Here is a 20,444-nt window from a genome sequence, read left to right as displayed (position 1 = left end):
CCAGTCTTCCTTCTCTCCAAGGGAATTTAAGAAAAGAGGTGAAACCAAATCAAGAGGAAAGACTTTACATGTCACTGCAGAAAACCGACAGATCACCTGAATATGATGTTATTGCTCAGCCTCTGCGTTAACAAGAGTAATAGAGGGTGGTACCAATCCCTGTCTTCTGAGGACACAGACTGATCTGTTAAATCATATTTTCCACATGAGTAAGGTTTTATGAATATGGCATTTAAATGTAACTGCACCCTATATTTTGCATTAAAAATTAAGATTTATAGCTTACATTTTAAACCTTTTTCTTATCCGGGGAAAGCTGATGGAGCACGCAATATTTTGCAACACCTTGCTCCCATTCACAAACCACACACCCTCACACCTGAGCGATTTCCAGTACAGTCACAGTCATCTATTCTAGCTTGGATTTAGTCTGGAGATCTAAAACAGGCATTTTAAAGTCAAATTAAATCAGATTTTTAAAATAATTTAAAATTTAAAATTTAAAATTGTGACCCTTTATGACATGAACTTGTGGTTGCACCTTTATGTTTGACAATGTAGCATGAAGAGTGGGTTCTCTCCATGAAAAGTAGGAATTTTTGAGGTATGGTACAGTATGAGTAATTGTTGGTGACGCTAAAAGCCATTTTGATTTGTAGATTTGTTACAGTTTCTTCATTAGTTGCATATGTTTGCCACATATCCCAAATAATTAAAAGTCATCATAGCAATTCAGAACTATGGATATTTTGCCCAAGTCACTACTTACTTCCCCTTTTTTAAAATAGGTTGCAGATATGAACCGGACTTACAAAAGTGAGCAGACTGTATGCTGCCTATGACTCTTCAAAGGTTGTAACTACAACACACTGGTTGTAGTTGGGATTAAGTCAACGCAACATTTTGAACAACTAGGACACTCTACAATGTCTATGGTTTCTGCAGTGAGTGTGTAATATGCAGACATATAGTATGTTATGAGAGAACTACAGTCTTTAGCTGAATATAGTTATTATTCAGCCGTTTGTTTTTCAATTGATCAGAAATTTGGAATTTCATAGTGCCATAATCCAGTATTTAAATCAATAAATACTACAGTGACTTTGCTCAGAGCAGTACCCACACGGCACAATATAAACCAAAAAAAAACAAAACAAACAAACTCTAAAATACAAAAGTGCTTTCTACAGGTTGTTCAAATTGAGATATATGATTCAGATACTTTCTCTTTGAATCTGCGGGTATGTAATTCACTTTACCAGTGATACAGACTTCCAACCATGGTTCAGACCATTTACAGAGATACGCAGCAGTTTATGTACTGCACAGTATGTGTTGTGCATCATTGAGATGGTATTAAAAGAAGCCATACATAAGAAATGATTATATAACATTAACACTTCACTTAACTTTCCCAGAGTCGGAAAGTGGTCTCAGACTTTTGTATCCCATATTAAGAAAATATTTTTAAAAATTCTGTGTGAAAAAGTGCTCTGTGCACTTTTTGGTTTTTCTTATTGGGTTCCTCCAAATGACAAGATTTATTTTAAGCCTCACAGGCTTCCCTTTTTCAAGAAGTTTCAGTTTCCCCTAAACTGATGGAGAGAAAGTAAAAAAAAAAAAAAAAAAAAAAGAACAAAACACAAAGCTTACAAAAAAGGCAAGCAGACCAAAAGGGTTTTGTTTCCTTTCGGCCCCAAAAAGAGATGGTACATAATGTGATATTTTTTCTAAATGTCATGTCATATATGTCAGTTTCAGAAGAGGACAAAAAGAGGGAAGTCATAGAAAATGGAGGAGAAGCAGAGTCAGTTCAGAGCAGAAAGGGAAGAAAGACTAGAGAGGAGAGCAGGAGAAAGAAACAGAAAGAGGTAGAACACAACATTTATCTTATTTTATACATTTATATTTATATTTACTGAATATATGATATTTTTCAGTGTTGTTGAGTTGCTCTAAGTATGTTTATACATATAGCACCTTTTTGTACCAGATTTCACAGTGTCAGGTTAGCAAGACCCCGGGTAAAGTGGCAGCCAAATTTACTTATGCAACATCGGTAAACTGAACATTGAACATCCTGTACTAGGATTTGTGATGTCAGCTGTGGAGCTTCCTTTGTTTCAGTTTTGTCAACTAAACTTCCTGCATATTTGCTGCACTTTTACTGTAAAGTCTGTCCTTTGGAGAGGGAGAGTGACTGTCTCAACCATCAAATCAGGATGTTTGTTCTCCTCTGGGTGACTTTGCTCCTCTCTATGAGAGGCAGCAGTGCTGCCGCAGGTATGCATCTTTATTGTAATCTTGTTATGATGCCAACATCAATGGTATTCATCATCAAAATATTTATCCATAATGTACCACAATAAATATTCTTATGAAAGTTTTTCCGACATGCTTCCTAATTATTCTCACTCTGAATTTTGATTACCAAAGGTACAATTCTGAAATTCTGTTGTGTTGTTGGGTCAACACTGTTATCAGCAGCAGTTTTATAAAACAGAAACAGTCATCATTGTATTCTCTTTTTTTATCATTCATTATAGGGCACAGGGTACTGTCAAAATCTACATATCTTCTGTCGCTTTTATTGTGTCGTTCTTTGCATTCAACAGGTGCATCAATGACGGGAAGACAACAATGTCAAGATGGGTTCTGTATCACTCTGATTGAAGGAGATATAACAGCTGAGGCTGGACTCTCTGTTGCGGTACCGTGCTCTTTCACTACCGGTTTTGGCTTCGTTCCCAAAATTATAGTTTGGTACAAATGTGAACCAAATAAACAAAGATGTGGCGATTCTGACATAATCTTCCACACGAACAAGAACAGCGAAATTCAGCAAATTAGGTCTGGCTTTGTAGGACGAGTGTCACTGTTGGAGCCTGACGTGAGTTAAAGGAACTGCAGCATCATCATCAACGATCTTGTTGAGTCAGACTCAGGATCGTATCAACTCAGAGTTAATAGTATCACGTGTGGAGGGAGAGACGGATTTACATTCTCTCCAAGAGCAACTGTCTCTGTTAAAGGTATGAAGGGGTAAAGCAAATATACATAGAGAAGATGTTTCTTGCTGTAGCTGTCATGTGGTTATCAGAACAGTGAAATGTAAACGTTCAGAGCAGAAAACTACCAACAGGTTGACAAATTCACGCTGAAAAACTTTCATAGCCCTGCATCTTCCAACATATGTGAGGCTATCGCATGGTTTGTGCATTTTACATTAAATTTTTACGACTACAGGATTTAAAGATGGATTTTGCTTTGGTTTTTAAAAAAAAGTTCTGGGATCTTGGGCTAATTGGGTATGGATAACAAAAAAAATGTACATTTACACTTACATTTTTTATAGACTTTCATGGAGATATGGTATTCCATCATAATGGTGTGATCATATTGTTTTACTATTTTATACAATGACCTTATCCAAAGCACAATACATTATTGAGCAATTACAGTTCATAAAAGTTTGTTTACATCTCTTTTTTCTCTGGCTTTTAGTACAAACTATTTGAATACTTTACAACAACCTTACACTGCCCAAATCAGGTTATGGCTAAAAAAATGTACCACAAAATGTAGAGCATAACCTATAACACTTGAGCATTCATACAATCTACATTATGCAATTTCTTATGGTAGGTTCTGTGCAACATTGTGCACCTTACAGTGCAGTCCTTCCCTGGGCCGTTGCTGGTGTATCTCTCAGTGTGAACATCCTCTACACAATCTGTGTGATCTTCTTTTGGTATGTTACTACATCTGTATGTTACGCTATAGAGGCTCTGTTAGCGCAACACATCGTTGGCTTACCGGTTTTTTTTTTTTCTCCAAAGGAAATCAAGAAAGAAGCTGACACCAAATCTGGAGGACAGAACTTACATGTCACTGCAGAAAACGGACAGATCACCAGAGTATGATGTTATTGCCCGGCCTCTCAACTGACAAATGTTAGCAACCATCACGTGCCTTTATAGTCTTCTGTGTTGACTTTCAGACAGCTTCACTGAATTATTTCTTGCACTGAAATTCATAACTTTTGGATGAAAATCTCATTCAAGCTCCTGTACCATCATTCAATCAATATGAATCTCAGCAGAACTTGAACTTCAACAAATAAAGTAATTATTTAATTTTTTTTTTTTTTCCCCGAAGAGCACTTTTCAGGCAGGAGGCACAAAATGCTTTACAGGTTAAGGAAGCTAAAGGGCAATGACAGGACATACCACGTGAGGCAGCTGCATGAGCAAAAAGCAGCAATCTATTACTACATAAAAAACATAGAACAAGTAAAATTCAAGATAAGAGAAAACATACGTAAAATAAGAAACTAGCTATGTAAAAGCCATCTCACAATAAAAAAGTATAGTTGTTATGAAAAGCAATTCTTTAAAAGTGTGTTTTAAGATTTAAAGGCAGACACAGTTGGCTACTTTTCTTTGACTGGGCAGGTAAAAATTGATTTGGGTGTGTTGTTATAATTTGGGCTACTTTATGTACCATTAGGGCGGTTTTCACTTATGAAAAGTGAGGCCATTTTCCAGAGGTTTTCAAACTGTAGGGGAGGCGCGGAGGATAGAGCTGTGAGGCAAACACTGCGTGAGGGACAGGTGCATGCAGTTGTAGTTTGGCTCACTCAGCAACATAATCGGTTCCAGCGGCAGCAGTGGCTGTGACTGGTCGTGGAGGCAATTAAAGTAGTAGTTTAGGTTCAGTGTGAGTTACCTTTCCGCGGATATCATTATCTCTAATATCCAAGGCAAATAAATGTCCACAAATCCACCTAGTAAAAAGACACTCCTTATAGCTCCAGAACTTGCCTGAGAATCGTCAGGTTTTTAAGTTTTCTTCCGTATCAAAGTAATTCATTGATAGGTGTCTGTACATCTGATGTTACGTAGCAAACAGAAAACTCTTAGCGGTGAATTCAGCTTACCTAATTTCCAAAATATAAACAAGTGCAGGCAAAAAAAACAAGTCTTCAAATTGTAGCCTACAGTGTAACTCAGTGAATCTATGACAACAATATACTTACTGCTTCTAGTAAAAGTTAATGTCCATTCATATAAGTTAAGACTTTTAAGGTTAAGACTTTTAAATCACTTGACCATTTTGATATCTATGCAAATTTAAGGTCATTACACTATATATATATATATATATATATATATATATATATATATATATATATATATACATACACTGTACTATGCAAAAGTTTTGGGCAATTTAGATGTTTAGATTCTTATTGATCGCACAGTACCATCAGGGAGGTGTCTGATCAGTCCCAAATTCATTCTGCAGCAGGACAACGAGCCCAAACATACAGCCAGAGTCATAAAGAATGATCTTCGGAGACAAGAAGAATGAGGAGTCCTGCAACAGATGGTCTGGCCCCAACAGCGCCCTGATCTGAACATCATTGAGTCAGTCTGGGATTAGATGAAGAGACAGAAGATACTGAGACACCTTGGAACAGCCTACCTGCCAAGTACCTTGAAAAGCTGTGCCCAAATGTACCTAAAGGAAAACTAGTCCTGTTTAAAATCAAAGGGTGGTCGTTCTTTTCACATGTTTTCACAACTTTGAACTCACCCAATCTAATGGAGACTGCTAGGTCTAACTTCTTTAAAGTTTATGATCATTCACTAAACGGTTCCTTGGAGTTGGCTCCAAACCAGTTGACACCATGTCAAAGAGGTCGTCGGTGTGGCTGCATTTTGTTCAAACGGATGACCAAAAACTCGTGTGTAAACTTTGCTTTTTATTAAAATTTAGAAACCGTTGAGAAACAGCAACATTATTTGAATTTTAAACGGTGAGTAGAATTATCAAATTTTCCATATTGCGAACGATATCAGCTCTGTGCTTCTGTAAGACTGCTACCGCAGGTTAGCTAGCGGCGATAGCCTTCGATGCTAACTTGGATCCAGGTGGAAACACAACTCAGAACTGCACCGCATATGTTGACAGGGGCGAGTCGGGCACTGGGATAACCTGGCCAAAATACCACGGAGCCTCCATGTTGGAAGACTACACGTCCGTCCGGATATAATACGACATGATTGTTGGACATGGATGACATGGATCATTTCGCCAACATGAAGGACAGATCGTCTTCATACCCCGGTGGGAGGGAACGCACCTCCCCCTGTCTGCTCCATGGCTTTTCTCAGGGTAAATTTTGCCGCCTTGACTGTGTGTAGCATAACACTACTGTATAATATTAGATGATGCTGCAGGGAAAGATTTTGATCCTTTACTTGAGTAAAAGTAGCAGTAAACGGGCACAAAACACTTCATTACAAGTAAAACGTTTGCATTGTTGCTAATTGTAAAATATCAACCTAAAAAAATACCGTTGTAGTATATGTATAGCTGATGTGAACTACTTTATATGTTGAATAGTTGCAGTATATTTTTTTTTGTAGGTTTAATATGAAATATCTCAATAAGCAAAGTAAATAAGTATATGTTAACAATCAAAGAAAACGTAGTGGAGTGGGTGAAAAGTATGACATTTTCCCCAAGAATTGCAGTGAAGAAGATGTAAAATGGAAAAACTCGAGCACAGGGTCCTCAAAACTGTACTTCAGTACAGTACTTGCACTGTTTACAGTGCAGTACTGATTAAATGTAGCCAGTTATTTCCCACCACTTAACAGTTATCAACACATATCTTTGCTCGAGTATGATTTCTGATCATTTGTGGCCTATAACATGTACAAATCTGGTAGTAGTAGTTGGATTTTTTTATTTTTCAACTTTGCTTTTATGTAACGCTGAACTGTGTAATATGCAAAAACTGTATATATTCCAAACAGATGTGATGTTACTGTATATGTTAATGTAAGCTTTTAAATGTAATACCGGGTTTAAACTTCATCCTGTTTCATCCACTTTTTAAGGCCTCATCTTGCATCTCCATATTTTTTGTGATGTCATATTTCTACTGGCAATAACATTTCTCTCTTTGCTTAAACTGTCTAAAAGGAGACAAGTGCATGCACTAGTTCGTTAAGATAACACGCAGTTTACAGTAGTTCCGTTTTTTTGGAAAGTTACACATTACTTCACATCCATTCCAAAAGAACAAGCAAAGAAAAGAGAAACTTCCTTTTAATATTTTATTATTCAATGGAGGAGGTGCAAATTTGTAATTAGACATACAATGGTTTTATTGTCGACATTTTGAAATTCAGTCTCAAGAAAGGAGATGTATTGCTCAGCAATGAGCGGGGAAACTTCCTGAAACTGCTGTGTTGCACAAACGGGGAAGAAATAGAAAAGTGAGGAGAGGAAGGGTCTGTGCATAGCAGAAACACTCAGCAGAGGGCACGTTGGAGAGAACGAGACAGACAGAGGTAAAACACACCATTTAACTAAAACGTAACATGTCTTTTTGAACTGCCAAAGGTTATGTGATCATAACAATACTTTTCGATATTCCTGGCTTTGCTGGTAAACTTAGGGTGGGCTGTGCTGGCGAAAGAGTGGTTGGGGATGGGACGGTTGAGGATAGTCTGTACTTTTTACAGATGGTGCAGTCAATGATTCAGAGGGCTCAAAGCTGGACAGGGGTCCTGGAACATGGCAGGGATTAGAGATATTTATTGTTTCAGAGATTTTGTTGTAGAGATTATTGTAGTTAAATTCATTTATTCATGACCTTTCAAGACCAGATGTCACAAAGTGCTTTACCGTTAAAAAAAAGGTGATGGTGGTCAGACGCCTGGGTAAAGTGTGCTAATTTTGCAACTATGCAATAACTGAACATGCAATATCCTGTTTTAAAATGATAACGATATCAACTGTGAAGTTTCCCTTGGTTCAGATTCTGCATGTTTACTGCATTTTTAGCGTAAAGTTTGTCCTGCTGAGAGAGAGACATTAACTGTCTCAACCATCAAATCAGGATGTTTGTTCTCATCTGGGCGACTCTGCTCTTCTCTGTCAGAAACAGCAATGCTGATACAGGTATTCAGCTTTACTGTTTTCTTGTTATGATGCCAACTGTAAAGAAATGAGCAAAATAGTTAGCAATACTTTACCATGATAACTGTCCTTATTAATGTCCTCCTGAAAAGCTTTACATTTATATGTATTAAGATTTCCCCCCAGAATTTACCAGCTAATTACACATTATTAGAAACTTTAGGTCAAATAGCTATTTAAATTCCTCATTTGTTAACCAAAGATATTATGGATAAAGAAGCATGTTAAATGCTGAAATTCCATTGTGTTGTATCTGCTCAACACTGCTGACAACGGCAGTTATATAAAACAAACACAGTCAATTTTGCTGATTGTCAGGACTAGTAGCCTCCCTCCATCATCTATTAAATATCATGGTGTGTTGTCAAAATGTATTATCCTCCCTCCCTGTTTTTCTCTTACTGTTTTCATTAACAGGTGCATCAGTGCGGGAAAGACAAGTCTGTCAAGGTCCATACTGTATCACTCTGACTGATGGAGCAATAACAGCCGAGGCTGGTCTCTGTGTTGTGATACCGTGCTCTTTCACCACTTACTATTGGTTTACACCCCAACATATAGTTTGGTACAAATGTGAACCAACTAAACAAAGATGCGGTGATTCAGACGTAATCTTCCACACGCAAAAGAACAACAGAAAGGTTCAGCCTGGGTTCACAGGACGAGTCTCACTGTTGGAGCCTGATGTGACTTTGAAAAACTGCAGCATCATCATCAATGACCTGAAGGAGTCAGACTCTGGATTATATCAACTCAGAGTTAATGGTGTCGTGAGTGGACAAGCAGATGGATTTACATACGCTCAAAGAGCAACTGTCTCTGTTCACGGTATGAAGAGATTCAACAAATATATACAGTCAATTGGTGTGCCTATGAACTGCACTGACATATTCTGTGTATCTACAGTCTGAATGGGACATAAAGCAATGTTTGGCATTTGTCGACCTCTGTGGGCAACCAGTAGGAACTGCTGCAGTTCCTACTGGTTGCCCCATTGAAATATTTAACAAAGTAACAGGTGATTTTAGCCCAAATTTAAGTGAATGATGACCTTGAGGGTGCTCAACTGATTCAAATCATGGACCGGTCTCCCATTAGGTCTGAGTCAGAAGCCCACATTGATGATTCCTCCGCTGACAGCGGGACAGCAGGCCACACTGACCTGCACTGCTCCTGGTCTCTGCTCTGGATCTGATCCTAAAATCACCTGGACTTGGAGAGGAGCAGGAGAGATGGACTCTCACATCACAGGACTCATCACAGCCAATCAGGAACATACCTCAACTTTGACCTTTAACCTGTCGGCTGAACACCACAGTATGGAGGTCACCTGTGAGGTCAGCTTCACAGGAAACACGACTACAGAGGAGACAGTGACTCTGAATGTGACTTGTGAGTAGCACACACTGTACTTCATGCTCACATTATGTTTTTACTTTCTAATATGGTTGCTAAGAGATGTGCTCTTGTGTCATTTCTGAGGGTTTTCTGAACTGTGCTGGATTTTACAACATCAGCTGTGTTCTTGCAGGATAGTTGAGAATTTAGCAATTTTATGTGATTGTGCAACATTTCTTTTTGTCTCACAGATGTCAAGGAAGTTAGAATCACTGGGAATACAAGTGTAAAGGAGGGTGAGACTCTGAATCTGACCTGCAGTGTTGAAAGTTTCCCTCCGTCACGTATAATGTGGGCTAAATTTTCCGACATTCAAAATGGAACAGAACCCAATTTGCAGAATGACACATTAACTGACCTGCAGAACGACACTGAAACCTACGTGCAAGAAGAAAGTGGAATGGCAACTCTTTCCATCTCTAACGTGACGGCAGATGATTCTGGACTGTACATGTGCACAGCAAAATATCTGAACATCACCTTGAGGGAAAATGTTGATGTAACAGTGATATGTAAGTACATTGAATGACGTTTTCAGACAGTAAATTTAATTTTTTTATTTTTTTAAATTGCAGGACTACTACTATACTGACATTTACTGTATTTGTTATAGTTTTTCTATTTTAATTACATTTTTACAGAAGTCCTTGGTTGTCAGCCTCACTGGAGCCACGTTTAGAATAATTAAAACTGGTGTTATACGTTAAGGCCAGTCTGCCACGTTTTGAAATGTTGTAGACTTCAGCACCCTCCAGTGGTAGAATTAAAAAAAAATACACTGGCAGAATGGGTACAGTGCATCCATCTGTTTTCTACCTCTTTATCTCATCTTCAGTTCAAATATTTTGTTTAAAATTTGCTTCACAGATATGAGAGAACCTGGGATCACTGGGGATACAACTGTTAAGAAGGGAGATGTTCTGAACCTGACATGCAGCGTTGAAAGTTTCCCTCCATCTCTTATAACGTGGACTAAACTTGGCTTCAACACAACCTTTCACGACGGAACTGACCTGCAGAGCCACACTGGATCCCTCACACTTATCCTCCCTAATGTGACAGCAGGACATTCTGGGCAGTACATCTGTACAGCAAAACACCTGGACATGACTGTGACTCAATATGCTGATGTTACTGTGACTTGTGAGTACACTGTGATAATCTTTTTGAAAAGGAAGTTTATGTTCACATTTTTCACTATGAGCATTTTGTTGTGATGTTGTGATCCTGCTTGTGCGTTTACAGGGTTTTCAAAGATCTTAAAGTCTGGCTGTGAGGTTCAGTCAGAGGTCCTGACCTGTGAGTGTATCAGTGAGGGGCTTCCTTTACCCACCATCAAATGGCCGCTGTTGAAGAACCAGACTGAGTACTTGGTCATTACCACTGTATCCAACTACACAGTGAATAGCACCATCATCCTAACTGTAAAAGACCCCTGTGACATTGCGGTTGAGTGTGTCAGCAGTAATGGAAATGCGGAAGCAAAAGAAAACCTCATCACCCGAGTAAACTTGCCTGGAAAAAACAGTACGTGTTCTCTACAACAGCACTTGTGCTACTTTAGACCACTGCTTTATGAAATTTTTAGTACCACTTTTACCTCTCCTTTATTCAGACAACTATTGGGCAAGCTATTGCATGTATATTGTCATTTTGAAAAACATGGGCATCAGCATTTTTTCCTTTTGTTCCTTCTTATTGCAGATTCGTCCCTAAAGTTTTTAAAAATTGTTTCACGGTTGGAAAATATCATTGCCTTTTTGATTGGTGTTCTGCTTTCAACAATCATTTGCTGTTTGGCAATACATTGGCACAGGTACACTATTAATTCCATTAATTAATTTCCTTTTTTTTTTTACTGGATAATAATTATGCATACATTTAAATTTGTTGCTATTTAAATTTTTTTTTCTTTCCCAGAAAAAAACAGAAGAGCCCTGGAAAACTGGATGAGACTCTGGAGATGGTGACCAATCAAGAGGATCCACTGGTATTTATATAGCTGTTCATCTAATACTGTATATATTCTTTTCTTCAGAATTGTCTCCAGTGTTAAAAATAGTTTGAGATAATCCATATCTCTCTTTCTAAAGTGTTTTGCATGTTTCAGTCCATTTTCTTCAAGAAATGTGTACATTGCAATATTGCTGATCATTTTGGAGAACTGTGTGTATTTTAGATCTGTGAATGTGGCTTTCATTTTTTACCCTTTCAGTCATAGATACTTTATTCAAGGAACTGACCATAATTAACAAATGGCAATACAGTTACATTGGAGGGAGCTGCAGCATCAGCAGATTAATAGTGACAAGTGTCAGGTTTTACAGGCTGATTTGTACACCTGCATTTTGGTGATTGGACGTCATTAGTCAGCTCGTAGCCAAGCAGTTGATGAATGAGCCACTGATGATGAAGTCTGAATGAAGCAGCTCATTTCAATCACCTCATGCAAGCATTGCTTCAGTGCTCTGCCTTTATTTAATTCTATGCTTCATTCACTTCATGCATGAAAATCAACTTGCAGTGGGCTGAAACTTGCAAACTTGAGACACTGAATATTCTATCACAGTCAACGCCATATATTCTTTAATGGCCATAGTTCCGTCTTTGCTGCTTTGCATTTCACTTGTAAGTACAGTCTGATTTGAAAAGACTGCCCTGGATGACTACGTAACAGTAACCTAGCCTTCATAAAAAAGCAAACATACATTGTGATGGATAACAGTAAGTTTCAAGTTTTGCTTTGAGCTGATTTAGAAACCCTTCAAAAATGAAAGGACTCATTGTAGACTGGGAGAACAGAACATGGTTATGACTTGAGAAAAACGGTTGGCGGTAATGTAAATATCCCAGACAGACAGACTTCATACATAGTGCACCCAGTTTTTGGGCTTGTAGCAGCTGTCGAATGAGTCATATCATTTACATTGTACTTGACAGATATGTTATGGTCAAGCAATAGAAGATGATCAGAGTCAGGGCCGAGAGGGAGCCGAATACGACACTTTGGCAGCAGAGAAAACAGCCCCTGAACTCGACAGTGGGCCAAAAGACGTGGAGTACGCCAGCATTGATTTCTCACTGATGAAAAGGAAGAGTCCCAAGGAGGTAGCAAAGCAGAAAGAGACCATAGAGACGGAGTATGCCGAAATCAAAAAAGAAGTAAAAGAGGAAAGAGAAGATGATGGTCGAGAGGAAGGTGAAAAGTCGGAGTGCAAAGAGGAGGCCATTATAGAGGGTGATGAGGAGCCGAATCATGTCCCAGAAGAGGAGGAAGGGGAGGACCTATCAGTGTACTCCAATGTAGAGGGTATAACGGGTGACATGTAAGGATTATGTTGTATTTTGGAGTTGCTTGAGGATAAAGTTTCTTTGCCCTCATCAGATGTTATGGATTGAAATGATGGACTAACAATGGAATTTTATTCTAATGAATGGATGACATTCCCGTGAACAGTCTCTACCACCAGCGCTATGGTCTTCAAACGCCAAATTCAGCCTGTGATATACTGTGACTGAGTCACTTCCCACCTCTACATGTTAGGGGCTGTGCACCTGCATTTATTTAACCAAAGGTGGACCGGAAGTTGGGCAGAATTTCCTTATTCAAGTGTTACTGCAACAGTCAGTCCACCGCCTTTGGTTCAGACGAAATTATCTGAACTATCGAACAAATGGCCTTGAAATTTTGTACAGACATTATCTTTCCCCACAGGATGAATTGTAATAACTCTGGTGATCCCTTAACTTTTAATCTAGCGCCATCGTGTCGTTAAAATTTGTATTTGCCCAATACTCTGGTTCATGTCGAAGTGCTGCAAAAATAATATCATTGCTATCAGCCTACATTGCACTTCGTGGTTAGTCCTCATAAATGAATGTTAGTAGGCTAACATGCTAAACTAAGATGGTGAATATAGTAAACATTGTACAAAGTCAACATCAGCATGTGTTATCATTGTTAGCCTGTTGGCATGCTGACATTAGAATTTGGCTCACAGAGCCGCTGTCATGGCTATAGACTTTTTAGTCTTGTTTCATTTTCACTTGGAGTGTCCACAGCAAAGAAACTCTAGGAGTAAATTGACATTTTTTCAAGTCTATCTCAGTATAATACTCACATGGCCACAGGTACAATTGAAAGAGTTAGATCCCTTCCTAAAGTAGTTCTAATGTAAGCATTGCCACCTACGGACCTCATTCGGTGCAAAAAAAGCATTCAAACATCAACCTTTATGAAACTTTAGCAGTCTGAGTTAGACGAATCAAGTGGGTGTCTTCAAATATATATCCAAAATTTGTTTCTGTAATATAAAGTTCTCTCTTTCTGTCCTTGTTTCCTATTGATTTGCAGTGGAGGGATAGTTAACACAAAGAACAAATTTTGTATTAAAAAGATAGTAAAGTGATATTTCAGTTGCAGTAGTTTTCACAAATGTATTTATATTTTAATTATGTTTTATTTTTTAGGGATTATTTACAAATCAGTGTAATATCTTTTAGTTTAGTTTTTTTATCTTTTAATTTAATTTTTTTTTGGGCAAGCTGATTGGCCTCATTTGCTTTTATAGTTCTGTTAATAAATTGCTTCCCCTTTTGAAAATTGTGTTAAGACTGAATCGGACTGACTCACAGTACTCAGAGGGAGCAGTTTTTGCTTTGTTTTGGGTTTTTTTTTTTTTTTTTTAAACAGAAAACACGTTTGTGTTTGGGGCTAAAACCTTGAGTTGTCAGAGACAACAAAGCCTTTCTTATAATCTGCAATATCCACAGCTTCTGTGCGAGTTAAGTGAGAGTTTAATATGCCGGCATATAGTAACTGATAGGGACGGCAACAATTCGTAGTTATAGTAGTTACTGCCTGTGTGAAAAGGAAGCTGTTAAAGATTACAGTCATGCTATATCGGGCAATATTTAAATGAGGAATCGCTTGAGTGACTTTTCTGAAAACACAACTGTGAAGAAAACTATGCACAATAAACCAGTGGACCATAAAAAAAACATACTGTTACAAATACAGATGTAATTTTCAAAGAGGCTGCATGCAGTTGAAATTAACAACTAGGATGAAACAATAATTTCTTTTTGAATCTGCAGGTATTTAATGCAATTAATAAAGGATGGGAGTTGTCTTTTTGCAAACATGAACAAACTGATGATTAAACTAATCATCGTTTAGGCATATATGTATGGTTCCCCCTTTTTTTCAAAGTGTCTCACCCTTTTACAGCCATTAAGATCTTAAAAAATAAAGACTAGTTTCATTTCATTATTGAGTGTTAAAGCTGCACTTTCTCAACTGGATATATTTTATATAATGTGATATAAGGAGGTTTTAGCTGTGGTAGTCTACGGAGAGAGGAAGTAGTGGTCAACAGTGTTTAGATAAACTTCCTGGAAACTTGTTGTAGCGCAAAGGGAAGAAGTGCAAGAGGAGGAGGAGGAGGAAGAAAGGTCAGAGTCAGATCAGAGCAGAGATCACTGAGGAGAGAAGAGACAGAAAGAGGTAAGACACAACATTTACCTTATTTTTAAAAAAGTTTAAAATTGTTAATGGAAACTGTAGAGGGTATTCACGCTTCCCTAACTAAGGTAATAAAATGCTTTTTCTGAAATCTTTGCACAATCAGTCGGGAAAGTCTAGGATTTGGGCGACTATAGATTTTTATTTCAAAGCTGTTTTTGAGCCGTTAAAGATAAGTAAAGCTAATTTATTAGGCAGCTCTCTGGAACGTGCTCCAAAATAAAACATTTCAGAGTCTGTAAAGAAGGATGGTAGCTAAATTGATTAATATAACTACTGACTCGCTAGAACATGCAGCATCCTGTATTAAAATCTGTGCAGTCAGCCGTGGGAGCGTTTCCGGTCCAGTTTCATCACCTGAACTTTGCGTTCTGATTGCATTCTGCGTGTCATTTTTGTGTGTGCTACTGGAATGAAGCGCTTGTCCTGTGGAGGGAGAGACTGACTTTCTGAAGCGTTGAAGCAGGATGTTCGTTCTCATCTGGGCGACCCTGCTCTTATCTGTGAGAGGCAATAATACTGGCACAGGTAGAGTCTGTATCTTTATTCTTACCTTGTTAGGATCCGGGATATTTATATTTTGAAGCTGCTGATGACACTTTCAATGATATAAATATTTTGTTAAACCAATACCCATTCATTTTAATTTCTGTGTTTTGTAGCTAGTTAAAACTAGGATGATCCACAATATCTGTCCATTATCTCTTATTTCTCTATTTAAAACTTCTTTCTTTTTTCCCCCTCTCTTCATTAACAGGTTCCTGCGGAACCTCTAACCTGTGGCATTGATAGTTTCCCTGCCTCTTTTATTAAATAGACTCAGTCTGGCTCTAACAAAAGCATGTGTGAGAAAAATGAAAATGAACTGCAAAAACACAAGGAACTAGCCTCTCTTACCATCCCTAATATGGCAGCAGACGATTTTGGACAGTACATCTGTGCAGCAAGGCATCTGAACTAGTGTTAATTTCGTTAACGAAAACAGTCATTGACTGTTTATCAATGATCTTTTTTTTTCCCCCCGTGACTAAGATGAGAAGATGCCGAGACCGCAGCGTCACTACCTGTGACTATATCGACATGCAATATCATTGACGAAAAAAACATAATGGCATAATCAAAATGTCCTTCTTTGAATTTCTCTGTTCTTCATTGTCAGATATCTTCATCATTATCAAGTCTAATAACAGTGTATTTATCCTGTAGTTGATTGGACTCTAACCAAAATAATCCTTTTAAAAAAATGTCTTACATTTATTAAGACATTTTTAAGGGTTCCACGTAGTTTTCGGCCTCAGTCTGGAGCCACATGTTTAGAATAATAAGGAACTATTTTGTCAGATAAATTCTAATTCTTGTCTTAAAGATGGGAAGAAACTTGTGATCGCTGGAATAACAACTGTTAACGCGGGAGATACTCTACATCTGAACTGCAGTGTGAAAGGTTTCCAGCCATCTGAAACTATGTGGACTACAGGCTGTTCCAAAAACCGGCGAAATGAAACCAAAATCACCCTGCAGAATGACACCGGAATGGCCATTCTTGTCATCTCTAACGTAACAGCAGAAGATACCGGACAGTACATCTGCACAGCAAAATATCCGAGCCCCACTCTGACCATGCAGATCGGCGTGACTGTGACTTGTAAGTGCTGTAGACAAATCTTGTTAGAAAGTAAAATGATTTGCATATTTTTTATACATTAAGGAATAAGTAGATACTTTCTTTGATGCAGAGATTCTGCTTTTTTTGCAGTGTGTCCAAAGATCTCGAATAGCTCTGGATGTATGAATCAGTCGAAGGTCCTGACCCCTGTGTGCATCAGTGAGGGGTTGCCCTTACCCACCATCAAATGGCCGCTGTTGGGGAACCAGACTGAGTACTCAGTCATTACCACGGTGTCCAACCACACAGTCGATAGCACCATCACCCTAACTGTAAAAGACTTCAACATTATTGTTGAGTGGGTCAAGAGCATTGACGGGAGGGAAGCAAATGAGAACATCGTGATCACCATACATGATGTAAGACAAGAGGGTAAGTCTTCGCAACTGCTCTGCTGACATTTTCAGTTATCACTGAAATCCAAGAAAAAACAGCAGTGACCTCGGTTATGTTTTTCCCTCTTGATTCCAGATCTACTCACAAAATTCCTAATAACTGTTAAACAGCCCCAAGTCATCATTGCGTTTTTGATTGGGATACTTTTGGCAACCATCTGCTGTTTGCCTAGAAAATGCCACAGGTACACTTTTAATTTTGTTATCCTTGCATCACTGAGCTTCTTTTTGACATTCATGCATTGCCTTTCTTCTCTTTTTTTGTCAACAAGAATGTCAGCCTTTATTCCTTTATTACGATCAGTGATAAAGGATCATACCAGTGTTTTAGCATGTTTTGGCCAATTTACTTTTGAATGAGTTCTTCCTACATCCAGTCATACATCCATATACTTCCATACACATGTAGTATACACAATCGGCTTGCAGAGACTAGAGACTTCTAGAAAAATCCCGTTTGCTACTGTTTTTGTCATGGATTTAATATTGTGTTCGTAACGCAATGCAGATTTTACAAGTCAATCTGAACTAGACTGCTTCTAGACTGCTTTCTGCTCAGGTCCATGTGGGTTTGTAACTTTTTCTTTGTAGCACATCTCAGCAGGTGGTGGGTGAGAGGTGGGGTACACTTTGGACACATCACCTGACTATTACAAAGTAAACAAACATCAAAAGAAAATGGTCGTCAGTCCTGATTACCTGATTAAATAAAGGTTATAATGATGTAAAGGTCATCAGGCGTGGTCCTTTTAAAACGCTGTTCTAAGAGTGACTTTATTCCCATAATACTTGCTTATTAATTGCTTTGTTATTTGTTAACATTTGTCACTGTTTAATTACATTTCTCCCCAGGAAAAAACAGAGGATATCTGGAAATCTGGCTGAGAACCTGGAGATGGTGACCAATCAAGCGGTTCCACAGGTATGTATATTACTGTTTATAGCAAAACAGCTTGTTACGATATATTAGTTCAATTATAATTAAATGTTTGCTAAAATATTAGTCTTGTGTTAACACATGCGCTTCCATCTTTTTTTTTTTCACAGAATAAGAAAGATCAACTTGCAGGGACTAAAATGTGTTTGAGAGATGTAATCCCAAACGTCTGCTTTTATTGTCACACTACTCTCATTGATGCATTGTAATGCAGTTGTATATGCATTAGTAATTAGTAATCTAACTAGGACTAAAATAAAGACAGACGTGATCATTTGATGGATTACCTATAGTATCTCAAGCATGTTTCACATCATTACATGCTGATTTTCAATACAAAGGGAATTGAATAGAAACCAGGTGCAGCCTGGAAGATCAGACTGAAACAGACTGAAATACAGATGAAAATATTTAGTGTCACTAATGGAGAGGAGAAATTGTATCTATTGTACAGAGGCTTACAATTGTCTGGGATGCGTGAGATAGCAAATGACTCATCATTACTACGTTGTGTCTGACAGATCGATGATGGTCAAGCAGTTGAAGATGATGATGGGACCCATGACCAAGAGGCAGCTGAGGGAAGAGCTGAGGCTTCTGGGAAGTCTGCCCCGAATGGTGACATGGAACCAAAAGAGGTAGAGTACTCCAACATCGACTTCTCCATGATGAAAAGGAAGAGTCTCACGTGGGCCAAGGAGACACAAGAACCCACAGAGACGGAGTACGCTGAAATCAAGAGAGAAGTAACACAGGAGAGACAAGACAATGGCGACGAGGAGGTGGAAGTGCTGGAGGGCGACGAAGAGGAGGAGGCGATGATAGGGGAGGATAGGGAGACACATCAGTGTATGCAAGCAGAGGAGGGTGGCGAGGCTGTGGGGCTGTATTCTAATGTGAATGAAATAATGGCTTAGACTTGACGACTGTGTAGCTCGGTCGAGTTACTTAAGGATACATTTCATTTTTTTTGTAAAAATTGTTGAAGCATAGAGTGAGACGAACATAACGTTGCGTAGAGGATGGAGGATGAGAGCAAGACGGGGGTGGATGTAGCACAGAAATTAAAGTTCAGATATGATGCAGGGTGGTCTGTTAGGAGAATGATATGGGCATTTTTTTGCATGCTTGTGTGTTTGCGAAGCTGATGTAGATTTTTTCCCCCTTTTTTTTTACAGAAAGGATGATATAGAAATGATATATGTAAAAAAAGATGCAGACAAATGTTAGACAGAGGTGTATTTTAAGGGTTCTGGGCAGAAAGGAGGTGGGATGGCAGAATGGACTGAATTCCTGGAGAGAAGTTTCTCATGTAATATGTACTGATGTGACGGCTTTTCAGTTTGACATGTAAATCACACTTCTGAGTGTGGTTTTTTACCACATCACTGTCATTTTAGCCTGGGATTAGCGGACGTTATTGAGACGTCAATAAGTGCAACTCCATTCACTTAACTACCACTCCATTCTGACAACAATATCAAATGATGCACATTTCATGTAAATATTAAATCCATACTACTGCAGCTTTACAAGACTGATCCCCCATCAAGCCACCCTGTGTATAATTACTCGAAACATAAGCCTGGTGCAAAAGTAAAAAACTGTTTGAATAAAACATCAAATTAAAGGAAATATTTTTACACTTTGCTGTAGAAATCTTTGTATGCAAACATGCTTTGATGTCTCTCACTCATAGAGACTCTTTTAGGGAGAATCAACAGCTTTATGTAGCAGTTACGCTCTTTAGAAATAAATGCAGCTGATATTACTTTTGAATAAACTGTGAGTTAATGTGTAACTACTATCAAGACATTGATGTAGCGCACAGAATTTCCGTGTTAAAATGTTGTTGTGTCCTTTTTTGCATGTTTTTCGATTGAACTGCTCCAAACAGATTTCTGCCGTGTTCAAGGAAAAGCTGACCATGTCAGGTGTACGTGAGCAAGACACTGAAACCTAAATAGCTCCCGATGGTCAGGCCAGCGCATTGCATGCGCATTGATGTCATCAACATGAATGTGAATATGAGGCAAATTATAAAGCGCTTTGGATTGCTAGAGTTTTGACCTCTTCAGACTTTTTTACCTTCTCCGCGCACCTTGAGATAAGGTGAATTTGTGCCTACATTCCCTACTGTGATTAAAGTGCTATATGAATTCAGTAAATTTATTTAAAAATGTCCAACTTTTTGTCCCGCTCTTTGCCTAAGCGTCACTCTGTCCCTCTGGCTGTTTCTCAGCTTGACACAAAAACGAACCCAAACCGTATGCGCTGAAGAAGTGTCACCAGTATTTATTCTTCATTTTCAGTCTGACACAATTTAGGAAGCTTAAATGGGCATGATTTCACAGATGTTAGTTCAAGTTTAGTGCCTAATCATGACAACAGGAAGTTACCAGAGACACTGAAAAAAAAAACTGATGCAAATTTAAGGAAATACCTACATTGACTTTACTGAGAATAGAACCTACAAATATGAGAACTCCACAAATACCTAAGTGGTTTATAAGAGGCTGCATGGTG

At 38.4% G+C, this 20,444-nt stretch overlaps 1 protein-coding gene across 1 annotated transcript; it reads left to right on the top strand.

Annotated features, from left to right (window-relative positions):
* The first annotated feature begins 1,840 nt into the window (after window positions 1–1,840).
* On the top strand, window positions 1,841–20,053 carry LOC120784011 (hemicentin-1-like). The gene is given in 20 exon segments (XM_040117417.1): window positions 1,841–1,871; window positions 2,176–2,283; window positions 2,616–3,032; window positions 3,646–3,751; window positions 3,840–3,942; window positions 7,289–7,367; window positions 8,416–8,826; window positions 9,097–9,390; window positions 9,588–9,908; window positions 10,264–10,539; window positions 10,642–10,923; window positions 11,101–11,212; window positions 11,317–11,386; window positions 12,337–12,722; window positions 16,080–16,098; window positions 16,238–16,565; window positions 16,677–16,958; window positions 17,058–17,166; window positions 17,834–17,903; window positions 18,440–20,053. Coding segments are annotated over 19 exon segments (4,122 nt in total). The 5' UTR covers window positions 1,841–1,871; window positions 2,176–2,222; the 3' UTR covers window positions 18,836–20,053.
* Window positions 20,054–20,444: the final 391 nt, after the last annotated feature.

The sequence above is a fragment of the Xiphias gladius genome, chromosome 22 (assembly GCF_016859285.1).
Source record: "Xiphias gladius isolate SHS-SW01 ecotype Sanya breed wild chromosome 22, ASM1685928v1, whole genome shotgun sequence".
Lineage (NCBI taxonomy): Eukaryota > Metazoa > Chordata > Actinopteri > Istiophoriformes > Xiphiidae > Xiphias > Xiphias gladius.
This window is presented reverse-complemented; position numbering and strand designations above follow the sequence as displayed.